Genomic DNA, 12,103 nt, shown 5'->3' on the forward strand with positions numbered 1-12,103 from the left:
GAGTGGTTGGACAAGTACAAGTACAGTCCATTTAAAGAGTTAGTTGCATTGAGGCATGTGTGATTTAATTTGTTGTCAAGTTATCAGACTAGTTAACGCTTCTTAATTAAATTTTTTTAAAAACACGTTGATGCTAAACTTTTTTTAATATAATACCAACATCTGGCAGCAGCTTTTGTGGATCCTAAAACAGGCAGTGAGTCCCTGAACTAATGTGACTCACTCTGCAGCTGACAAATCAACTCATTGGCAACACCTGTCATCATCGGAGTCTGATCACTAAGAACAAACACGCAGACAAAGGAAGCAGATGGGTAATTGCTTGATTTATGACAAATTATTGCTCTTTACACACAAACTTCTGCACAGAGACAGAAGAAGCAACATAACAGGTAAGAGAAGACTTTCATTATACATTTAGAAGACATAAAATTTTCAGACAAAACCCTCATATAATGATTTTTTGAGATCATGCACAGTGGTTGAATGTAATGAAGTACATTTAATCAAGTACTGTACTTGTTCTTTCCATTTTCTGCTTCTTGTTACTTCTACCCTACTAGATTTCAGAGGGAAATATTACACTTTTTACTGCACTGGATTTATTTGCCAGCTTTAGTTAGTAGTTACTTTTCATATTAACATAGAAACTTATGAGAAGATTATTAAATACAACACGCTGTTAAAGATTAAACCAGTTGTCCTCAACCTTTTGGCTATTTTGTCTAGTTCGGGCTCCTTTTTCATGTTTCAGATGTCTGTGAGTTGTTAGCAGTTCCACCAAAGAGACATTTCCCCTCTAAACTTCTGACATGGTTTTTCATTTCAAAAACTGTTTGAGGCCCAAGGATATTAAACTCTGCAATATTTCACAAAACAGAAAAGATAAGAGAAAATTTGTGCACCAGAACTATGTTTTTCTTCTTTCCTCTCCCATTTATCATCTCATGACCACACAGATTTATCTTGTGACCCTTCGGAGGGACCTGACCCTTAGGTTGGGAGCTTCTGGACTAAATGATGTAACTGTATAGAAATTAGCTCCAGCAGCTGCAGCGGCAAAAAGCTACTTACACATGATGTATTAGTATTAATTATGGAATTCATTGTAATATCTAGTTGGCTATAAAACATCAGTCATGAGACAATTTTCTGCAAAACAAGTACTTTTATTTGTAATATTTAATTTAAATTTGTACCTGAGTAAAAGAAGTATTATTAGCTACATTTACTGGAAGTACTTTTGTAATGAGTATATTTACATTGTGGTACTTCTACTTAAGTAAAGGATATGAATGCTTCTTCCATAACTGGCAATACATGACACTGTTTGTCACAAAACCACCCCTCAAATCTTCATCAGATTATTTATAGATGTCAATTTTCCGTCATTCACCCCTTTAAGAAATTCTCTCATGCTTCGGTGAACAACTTTTTTGGAACGATTTGCATCTTGACCCCATGATTCATACAGCAGAAAGAGCATGAAGTTCACCCTCTTCTTCAATCTGAAGGTCATCTCATTCCTCTCAGGCAAAAAGCCTTTTGGATGAGAGCTGTTCTTTTACTTCTACTCATGAGCTAGGGCTCTAAAGCTGAATTACATCCAGTCTGGCTAATACAGAAGTGCTTCTGTGCCAAACACCATATAGCTGTAATTGAATTCAGATTCAATTATAGCTCAATATATCATCATCATTATAGCCTCCTCCAAGGCCCACAAGCCCAAACGCTCGCCTTGTACAAGGTTTTTTTTCCTTATTCTTCTACTAGCCATAACTCAAAACACACTATATCAGTTCTTCATTCACTCTATTGTTTATCAATTTATTGATGTCAGCAACCTCCATTTGATTTCCACATTCTGCCCTAAGTTAATTAGGTTTACAATGACTAAAAAGAAAAAAAACATTTAAAAAGTCTCATTATGAGCAAAAAAAAGACAATCCAAACTCAAACTGAAACTACTAGAAAATATCATTAATCATTAAGTTAAACAACATAAGGCTAATTTGAATTCCCTGCATGATTCCACTCTGCTTTTCCAATTTCTGTGTGTTCGTCCTCTCCTATCTTGTGTCATTTTGTCTTGTCCTTGAGGAAATCTTCGGTCCATTTGAACAAACTAGGTAATGTAACTTCATAGGCCTTGATGTGTGGCAGGCAAGGACGACAGTCACTTATTTCTTGTTTGCTAAGAATATCATGAAACATAAGAATCCTTTTGAGTTAACACTCAATAGTCCTGCAGTTGCCCAATCTCTTTAATTAACCTAAAGCTTTAATAGAAATAATTCTTTACATTTAAAAGATACACTGAACAAAAAGACTGCAAGGTAATTAAACAGTCAATCACACAGAAACTTAAAGCAACCCAGGGTTACCTAGAGTTATCTAAGGAATTGTTCAACATAATTCCATATTTGCTTTCATTCTGTCATTGAGATGAGAAGATTGATGCCAATGTCGTCTGCGAGATGAGGACAGAGCTGGAGTCGTATAGAGTTATATTTGTCCCTCATTCCTGAGTGTGCAACTGAACATTGAAAAATTAATTATATTTTGTATAAAAATAATCATGTAAAGAATTTAATTTGAGCAAACAAATCTATTCTGTGTTCAATACATTTATGTGTTTGCTGTTCTCCACAGTTTTATTCACCTCCCATCTCAGTTTCTTTGCTCTGTGTGCTTGTAAAGTGTTTGACCTGCATGGATATTAGCCAACACACAACTAAATTTATTGAGGGCAAAATAGATTTTTGTTTGCTCAAATTAAAACATTCTTTCTGTGATGATTATCTCTGTACAAAAAAGATTTTATTTCCTTGCAAAAAATATTTTTCTGTGCTCAAAATGTTCCAACATCTGCCAGGGAATGAGGCACAAATATAACTTCATAGATGTTTAGCCTAGCTTAACATAAAGACTGAGGCAAAATAGCTAGCTTTGCTCTGTCTAAAATAATGTTTGTTTGTTTTTTAAACTACAAACTGCGAAAACTAAATCTTGACACAATGTATCTTGTTTTCTTAAGAGCTGGATGAACATTAATGTAAAAATTACAGTTTGGGAATCATGATCAGTGCTACTTAGCAATGTGCAAAAGGTTAGCCAGATTTGTTCATGTACCAGAGTCAGACAGTGATTGTTAGCCTGTTAGCTTGTTAGCCTGTAGACGGGAGACTCAATACTTGTTAGCCTGTGGATACTTTGTTACTTGTGGACTTTGGAGGTACTCACTGCTGTAGTTTGGTTGATATGATTGTTAGACTGCTTTAGTGCCTATTAATAATAATCAAAACTGTTTTTCATTTTGATTGAGATGTATTTATTTTCTCCAGATCATTTCTCATTTTTGTCATCGTACAACATACATACAAGTTGGTAGATTTTTTATTATTTACTAATTTACTAAAATTTACTAAAACATATAGGCCTACACATGTAGCATCAACACAATAAAAATGTTTTCACAACTTATCAGCTTTATGTTAAAGCCTGATATTTTTTGAGGATAATGAAGCATAAATGGATTAACTATCACTTGTTGAGAGGTGCGCATCACCCAGTACTGGAAAAACTCAAAATACACACATTTAAAAATACATTTCGAAGTCCAGACTCCAGTAAACTGAGACAACTGGAAAAACTGGAACCAGCAGTACTGTTAAATATCAGCATGTTAACATTAGCATGTTAGCATACTTATTTTAGTGTCACACAGCTGCTTGCGTGGCAGTAGTCTTCTTTTACTTTATTCACGCGAGCACAGACATAAGATTATCAATCCTCTCGTCTAATTTTTGGAAAGAAAGCACATAAAAGTAAACCACAAAGTGTGCAAAGTTTCCAGGAATTGACAAGTTATCATGTAAATTTAGTAGTAAGTAATCACATATATTCAGCAATGGGTATTTTTTTTTAGTAGCAAACCCAGTGCTGAAGCAAAGAAAGGTTTGGGGCAGCGACTTAAATCTTTTTTTACATATGCTTTACTTCAAAACAGATAGTGCAGGTATAGGAGATGTGTGGCCTTTGTATTAACCACTGAGCCGTGAATCACAGCATATCCTGTGTATCTGTAATGACTGTTAGTGGATCTGAGTGCAGCCTCAGCACACCTTCACACTAACATATTTCTGTTTTCTCAGCGGAGCAGCTCCACTAATTAGAATGATTGTTACACACTTTAATTGGCTCTGCCAGCAGCAGTCTCAGGAGCTGCAGGATGTTCGGAGAGTTAATTGCATAAAAGAGAGAGAGAGAGGGAAAAAAAGCTGATGATCAACCCTCACAAAACTTACCAAAAACCTGCACTATGCAGGCGGAATAATGGTCCTATCTTTTTTACAATTACAGAAACTGAATAGGGACGGTGATGAAAAGTAAGTGCAAAGTCCACAATGGTGTTTACAGGAATGTGGGAATAGGTGCTTACATTGGTTGTTTCAGGGTTGTTGTTGTTTTGGTGGGGGGGGGGGGTTCTTTAATTTTGTGTTTATAAATCATTAATCTGATGTCTGATTTTTTTATAGAATCCAATTTTGAGTTTAGATAAAAATACTGGGATATTTTTTTTTTCCTTTTACCCTCGAATATGGTGATATAGAGGTCTATTGATATACTAGGTGGGTGGATTAAGATTGTATATATGATGTTTGTCGTCATATTTAGATTTAGCTTAAAGGAACAATCTGTGATCCGAAAGTGCCTTTTTAATAATACAGGATTGGAATCAGCTCAGATTTCTTAATGTCTTTTAATTTATTACATTAACACTAAACAATGGCTGAAATTAACAGATTTTGTGTTAATGTTGTATCAGTAATATTTGTAAATGCAGCAGTAAAATAGCTCTACTGTATGCATTTCATTGATCTTGTTTGAACATTGAACTTTTCAACTTGTGCTTTCCTTGTACTAAAGGGAGTTTTTTGTCACATCAAGATCAGTTTACTAGTCATGTAGAGTGCAACTCAGCCTGTGAAAACTGTTGTATAATGTCTTTTGTGGCTCCAAAATCTGCCTCCTGATGATGTCAGCTTGGCCTTAGAAACTACTCATTTATAACCAATCTGCACAAGTGGACCATTGTGGGTGTTTACCAGGCAGGGTGGTCCATTTTGGGGGGTACTGCTGACTATTGTCATCCTCTTAAATCTCTTGCTCCTTACATTACTACAGCCACAGAATGAAATTGTTTTAACTTATGGCACTCAGGTTCCTCTAAAGTGCATTGAAATCCCTTTCCAGAACCTCAGTTTGTACCCAACTAATCCATCACTTTGACAATAATCTCTTCCCAGTGCAGTCCACCTGGAAAACAAGGCTGATAGATGTATGGTTACTCTTGTGGACCAAAGCTGGAGGACTCCTAGCGGTGTTTTAGCTGCACTGAAATGAACTGCAGTAGAGTCAACAACAGCTTTGAGGTAAACACACACATTTAACACGTTGACATTGAAATGTTCACTGCAATCCTTATAAGAGGGTACAAACCTAGAGGTGTTTTTAAAAATAATTATTCAAATGAAATACCAAAAGTTAGATTCAGCTAGCTTTATTATGGCACTTTTTACATGTCACATTACAAATTGAACATTCTAGGTTTCTTGTTTCATACAGCACATGAAAAGATTGAGAACATTGCATATAAAAAACAAAAGGGCATCTGGAAGCTGCTTTGTTTTTCATCACACACTTGTCAGTGTAGGAGTGATAGTTAATCCGAAAAAATTTTAAAGCTATGTAGGATATTGTCAAACCTTTTTAATTTTAAATAGTGCTTCCACTAACTCTTTTCATTATCATTAATCTGCCAATTCAAATGTTTAATTGACTAATCTTGTCCATAAAATGTCAGAAAGTAGTGAAAAATGCCAATTAAAATTCCCTAAAGCCAGAGGTGATGTCTTAAAATTGCTTGTGTTTTTTTTCCAGACAGTCCAAAACCCTGAGACTTTCAGTTTGCTATCACAAACGACAAAGAAATGCAGCAGATCCTAACACTTGAGAAACTGGAACTAAGGAATGTTTGGTATATTTGTTTGATAAATGCCTTAAACGATCATCAAAATAGTTTTTTTTATCAAATAGTTAATATTCTATTAATCAATAATTTTTGCTCTAATTTGAAATCTGTGGATATTTTGCCTCCCGTGCCCACACTGTGTCTCCAGTCTGACAGTACGACAATAAAGCAAAACCCTGATTATTAAGGAAACAGACATCATCTCTTCTTCTGGAGTCAAAAATACAGATATGTGCAAGGAAACTGTACAAAATCCATTCCTGGAGCATCACATGTTGGTGTATGAACATACACTGTGACATCCATCCACACACACACACACACTTTGTGTGGACGGCATATTATTTTACACACAAACAGATGTGGGTTTCCAGGGATCAACAGGTAAACAGGTTGCATTGAAGTGCTACGAGATCTTTCGTTGGCACACAAGGAGTAACATTTACAATATTTACATCTGAGATTAAATAATCAGTTGTCATGCGTTTCCCTAAAAACAATGTTTTGTAGAAAATAAGATTCTCACATTCCAGTTTAATATTTTGTTTCTGTCCATTTGTTGGAAACTATTTATGGTTTAGCAAAAAGAGAAATTTCAAATTGCATTCACTTAAATCTTAATTACTCTATTTCTGCTGAATGTATGGGTTGGTTTTTATGCTGTCCAGGATGTATAAGGAGTAGGACTTAACAGGAAGCATTCAGCGATTAGCATTGAATTAAATAAAAATTTGGAACTAAAAAAAACATGCTACTAAAACTACTCCAACAGGAGTCACATTAAAGCTGACTGACAGAGCAATCCTCTGAGTAGGATCCCAAACCTGACACACTCTAGTGAACGATGCAGCTAGAAAGAGTGACAGTGTGAGGAATAAAACACTTAAACTACAAACATCCTTCCCTCATCTTTAAAGTTAATAAATTAAATACAAACCAAACCTGAATAAATATGACATGAGAATGTAGCGAACATTTGAGTGACAGTAAAACTGAGTTTTGGGCAATAAACTGGCCTTGAGCCAATAGAGCTGTAGATCTGCTGTAACACCCCAGACAATGAGGTATTCCTCTGACATCATCCTCTCCCTTTGGTGCCTCAGTTTATGGCTGCCGGACGAGCCTTGTGTCAGTCAGGTAGAGGGAGTTCAATGGACTCCCAGGCTGGCCAGAAGGCCTTTGGGAAGGAAAGGGAATCGGCTCATGAGGAGAAGACCAGTGCAGAATTTGGTGGGTTGGCTGTGAAGCTCTTCTGGAAGATGTAGGAGGATAGGTTTAGGTCCGCACCCAGCTGAGAGGCACCCAGAAGGACTCTCGCTCCAGCCTTTCCAAAATACCTCTCAGCTCTGCACAGGCACTGGCTGAGTCCTCCTTGATCAGGACCCGGTCCACCAGGTGTCCATACTGTTGATCAATCTGAATGGCAGACTGACGCATCTCCTGGAGGTCCTCATCCTGTTAGAGAAAGAAATACAGGTTTAAACTAGCTGTGCTCTGGCACAGAGGCTGGATCCTCTGAACGAGTTATCTGCAATCACCTGCTGGCCCTCCATGGCCCACATCCTTTAAAGGGGACATAAAATGGCTTGTGTGACTTTCAATCTTTTACATAGTGTTGTAAAGTTCCAAAATTTGAAGTGAACGTATGTAAAAATGCTGCCTTCAAGTCAAAAGCCAGGGCTTCAGCCTGCTCTGAATGCTCTGTTTGCAAAGATACCTCTATATCCCCATCGAAATGACTTTTTGCCCACGTTTGTTGCTATGGTTGTTTAATGGGTTGTTTACGTTGTCCACTTGCATATTTCATATCAGAATCAGGCTTAAACATGTACAGATGTATTTGAGAAGTTTACAGAATAGAATAGAATTGACTCATCGGGAGGTAGAGCTAAAACAGCATGTTTCAGACAGGCTGAACTGAGGGGCTGCATAAAGAGCCAGTATCAGGTAAAGACAGTTATTTAAAATCATGCAAAAATATTCCAGTAGTGCCCCAGAATAAAAAATATAGACCTGAAAATGTGCATGATTCTTTCTCTTTAAAGGATGTAGCCTCTGAAGAATGTGGACCATGAAGGTGGGTACTAGAAATCAAAGTTTGCTTTCAGGTCCTTTGTAGGACGTACCTTCATAGGATTTAAAGGCTGAATATGCTCCTCCTCACAGAGAGCAAAACTATAATTGTCTCTCTTGGTTAATACATCCCTATAACATAACATTTAGTTTAATATAATGCCTTGAGATTAACCATGTATGGCAACAATAACAAACAGTAAAGTTTGGCATCCAATATTTACACCCTGCTGTACCTTTCAACTACCTTCAAGTGTTCCCAGTTTATGTATTAATATTTACTAGTGACTCCTGAACACAAATACCAAGTCGATATGAGGGGGTCACATTATGTTCTCCAGCTTAATAAATTGGCAAGAGTAGCCTCCATTAAAGGTGCACAGTGGATTATGGAATATTTAGGACTGCAAAAGATGTGTGTACTCTCAGATTCAGCCAAAGGAATACTTCAAAGCCACATTTGGCAAAGCCTTTGAAATGGGACTCCAGAGGATCCAGTTTCTGAACCGGCATAGCTTTATTGCAAAGAGAAAAATTAACACTCACTGTTATGCGGCCATGGTCTCCCCCTCCTGGTGAGGTGGCGGCACTGCGCCGACGTCTGCTCTCAGGAACGCGGGGTTTGACAAATATCACATAGGGCTTGAACTCTGCTGTTCGCAGCCTCTTCAGGGCCTGGAGTATATATATAATAGTATATAACAGAACAAAGAGCAAAAGCAGAGGTCAGAAATCAGACATGGTAGGACAAAGTCAACAATGATGCATCACTCTCCACACAGTGAGCAGATACAGTATGACCGCCTACCCTCATCCACTCAGCAAACTGCTGCTGCCTGCAGGATCTGACATGTTATGATAGTGGACTGTGATACTTTTGGATGTACATTACACAAGATGGGTTCAAGTGGCTGCAACATGACCCCTACCTCAGGCTGCACATCAACTATACACATCTTATTCTTGGCCTGCACAGAGCGAATAGCCTCTATACTGGTGCCATACTGGTTCTCCTTGTATTCCCCATGCTCTATGAACCTGAGGAGAAACAACAAGATGTTAACTTCAGCAAGAAACAAATCATAAATGTTTACACAAAAGAGACGTTGTATCATTAGAAACTTACTTGTTGTTTAGGGCATCTGCATCAAATTGCTGTTTGGTTACAAAGTGGTACTCTACACCCTCCTTCTCATGAGGTTTCTTAGGCCTGGTGGTATCTGTGGGAAGACAAAAGAGAGTAAGTTAAGTGAATGTGACTACATGGTGCACAATAATGTTGGTCCATTGATGTCATGGGTGACTCACGTGGTACAGCCACTGCGTAACGATGTGGGTTTTCAGCAATTACCCGCTGTTTGAGTTCATTGATTCGTGCTCCAAGAGAACCTTTTGAAGCCGGTTGTGTGTGAAAGAAAAAAAAAAAAGAAAAGATAAATAATGTCAGTACTAGATCATCAGTATGTTGCACCACAGGCTTTGATCCACTTGATGTCACTATCATCATATAAGAGCATTTGAATCATCCAGTGACTCAGTCGTACCAATCAGAACCACCAGACGGGGCCTCTCATTAGGCCGTTGTTGGTAGCGAGTCACCTCCTCATAGGTCAAGAAGTCGGGATCTCCGGGATCTGAGCCCTCACCGGAAGATCCTTGCCTGTCTTTACGACTCAGCCGGAAACTCCTCCGCAGACCAGCTACAGCGAGGCCAGAGAGAAGGGACAAAGGTGCAGAAAATATAAAAGGTTTCGGGTTAGATGTCATGATCCTTAAAACATGCTTTCACAATATTACATATCACAAAGGTGCACAACTTCCATGATGCAAACATAATCTCTTAATATAGTTATTAGATTAAGTGCAGTGAACATGTTTTTAATAAATCCAAGACCAACCCACTGATAATCATGCATTAAAAACATTTGTCAATAGTGCACATGGATTAGAATAGCTCACTCTTATCTGTAGTATAAATGGACTACTTGATAGTGTGAGATATTAATGGAACTTAGAGCCAATTAGACTTAAAAACTTGAATCACATGCAGCTGTAAACATGGCCTGAGAAGGAAGCAGACTCTGCTCCATTTTAAGCAAAAACATTGTTAGGCATATTTGATGCATTTGTTAAATGATAACAAGTTTTTCAGCAGTTGAAAACAAATTCCCAAGATAGATTACCCAAGATAGACATCATTTTCTATCATTATGGTCCAAACAAGGCATGCTGCTTTGAACAAGGCTACAGTGCTGAGGCAGGACAGACAGGACAGCCTGGCCCTGGGAAACACCACGTCAGTGACGGCAAATGATGGTCTCCCATTGCCAGGACTGTCTGTATCCCCCTGTCAGTGGTGTGTACCTGAGGGAATAAGCCGGGCACTGTACCTGAATAAAATTCCCAGGAAAACACCTGGCCACAGGAGGGCGCCACTGCTTTACACTTAGGAGAGACTATAACTGGCGTTAGAGCATCACACAACCCAGCCTCACACCTCCACACAGGGTGAACGAGCAGCAAACGTGCCTGGTTGAGTGTGCAATGCGTCCAACGCAGCAGGCCCTCATGAGGGGGAAGGGAGGGGTGTTTTGGGGAAAAGGGGAAGCAGTGCACTGGCCACAGCAGCAATGGTAGTCAGTTAGATGCAGGGCGGGAGGGCAGGAGGTTAGGAGGATCCAAACACTGCTAGGAAGCAGGGTTGGGCGGATGGAGGGGAAGGGGCGGGTTTACAGCTCCAAGCAGACTGCTGAATGTACAGGTTCATAGGAAGCACAAATATGTTTTTAAGTTATCTTATGTTACAGTGAGAAGGCGCTGTTAAGCTGTCAGCTGTGTTTCGATCGCTCCTTGTGTGCACATCGTCATTCCAGCAGCTCACAGGATGTGAGGGAGCAAACAAGGGGGGAGGGGGGGAGGGGGTCATGTTGGGCTGTAGAAAGGTGAGGGAGGGGAGGTCAGTGGAAGGCTAGACACGGGTTGAGGATAAAGGGGACTAATGCATTCCCTCCATCCCAATTTGAATTCAGTAAAGCCTGTTGGAAACATAACATGCCTGGCTACCTACTTTGCAATAAATAACAATATTTTACAGTTTCTGCAGTAATATTTGCTATTTTCTCTCTCCAGGTCCATAATTTCCTAATATATTTCTAGGTTTCCTGTATAGAGCTATAGACAGGTGACAAATTAAAGGAAAAACCAACATAAAGTGTCTTAGTAAGGTGTTGATTCATTGATTCTACAAGTCCCTGAACTCTACTGGAGGGATGAACGCTATTCTTCAAAAAGATATTCCCTATTTGGTGTTTTGATGATGGTGGTGGAGAGCGCTGTCAAACACATTGGTCCAAAATCTCCCATATGTGTTCAAATGGGTTGAGATCTGGTGACTGCAGAGGCCATAGCGTATGACTCATATAATTTTCATACTTATCAAACCCTCGTGTCATTCTGGAAGAGATCACTCCCATCAGGATAGAAATGTTTCATCATAGGATAAAGATGATCACCCAGAATAACTTTGTATTGATTTGAAGCAACCCTTCCCTCTAAGGGATGTTTGGACCAAACGATATCAGTAAAATACCCCCCACAGAATAAGAGAGCCACCATTCTTGATCCCCTCACTGTGGGGATCAAGCATTCAGACCTGTACCGGTTTTTCCTTTAATTTGTCAGCCGTCTGTATGTAAGTTAATACTAATTACAGGGAATGTTTCAGAGAATTTTCTGGAAAATCAATCCACATAAATATTCATTCATCATTAGTTTATTATTGAAAATTACATTCTGCTTTTAGCAAACAAATTTAACATTCTTGCATTTCCAGCTGACCTGCTGTGCACTCTTTAAAAAACTGAAAAGTTATGCTAACAATTATTTTGAATTAATTGTACCAGGTTTAATACTTAAGTTAACACTATCTCTTTTTCCCCTAGTAACAAATTACACTTAAATTAGATACAAATTAGAGACTCAGAAAAAGTGTTACCT

The 12,103-nt window shown here is 38.5% G+C and overlaps 1 protein-coding gene and 1 long non-coding RNA gene across 5 annotated transcripts in view; one reads left to right on the top strand and one right to left on the bottom strand.

Moving 5' to 3' along the window:
- Positions 1-245: 245 nt before the first annotated feature.
- On the top strand, positions 246-6,073 carry LOC137167947 (uncharacterized). Of its 3 annotated transcripts, XR_010924209.1 has the most exons (4): positions 246-392; positions 4,363-4,388; positions 5,310-5,435; positions 5,944-6,073. It is a non-coding gene; the product is annotated as an uncharacterized lncRNA (long non-coding RNA). The 3 variants fall into 3 exon arrangements; XR_010924210.1 differs by lacking the exon at positions 4,363-4,388 and having other exon boundaries at positions 247-392; XR_010924211.1 differs by lacking the exons at positions 246-392; positions 4,363-4,388 and adding an exon at positions 4,573-4,631.
- The window catches only part of LOC137167945 (MAGUK p55 subfamily member 3-like), a 31,837-nt gene continuing 25,281 nt past the window's right edge, over positions 5,548-12,103 (bottom strand). For both annotated transcript variants that reach the window (XM_067570305.1, XM_067570306.1), the window contains 6 exons: positions 9,652-9,807; positions 9,416-9,496; positions 9,234-9,327; positions 9,037-9,145; positions 8,654-8,782; positions 5,548-7,489 (listed from right to left, as the gene is read on the bottom strand). In XM_067570305.1, the coding sequence (XP_067426406.1) occupies positions 7,310-7,489; positions 8,654-8,782; positions 9,037-9,145; positions 9,234-9,327; positions 9,416-9,496; positions 9,652-9,807 (749 nt within the window). In that variant the 3' untranslated portion in view covers positions 5,548-7,309. The remainder of the gene's footprint in view (positions 7,490-8,653; positions 8,783-9,036; positions 9,146-9,233; positions 9,328-9,415; positions 9,497-9,651; positions 9,808-12,103) is intronic.

This window comes from Thunnus thynnus, chromosome 17 (genome assembly GCF_963924715.1).
Source record: "Thunnus thynnus chromosome 17, fThuThy2.1, whole genome shotgun sequence".
Classification (NCBI taxonomy): Eukaryota; Metazoa; Chordata; class Actinopteri; order Scombriformes; family Scombridae; genus Thunnus; species Thunnus thynnus.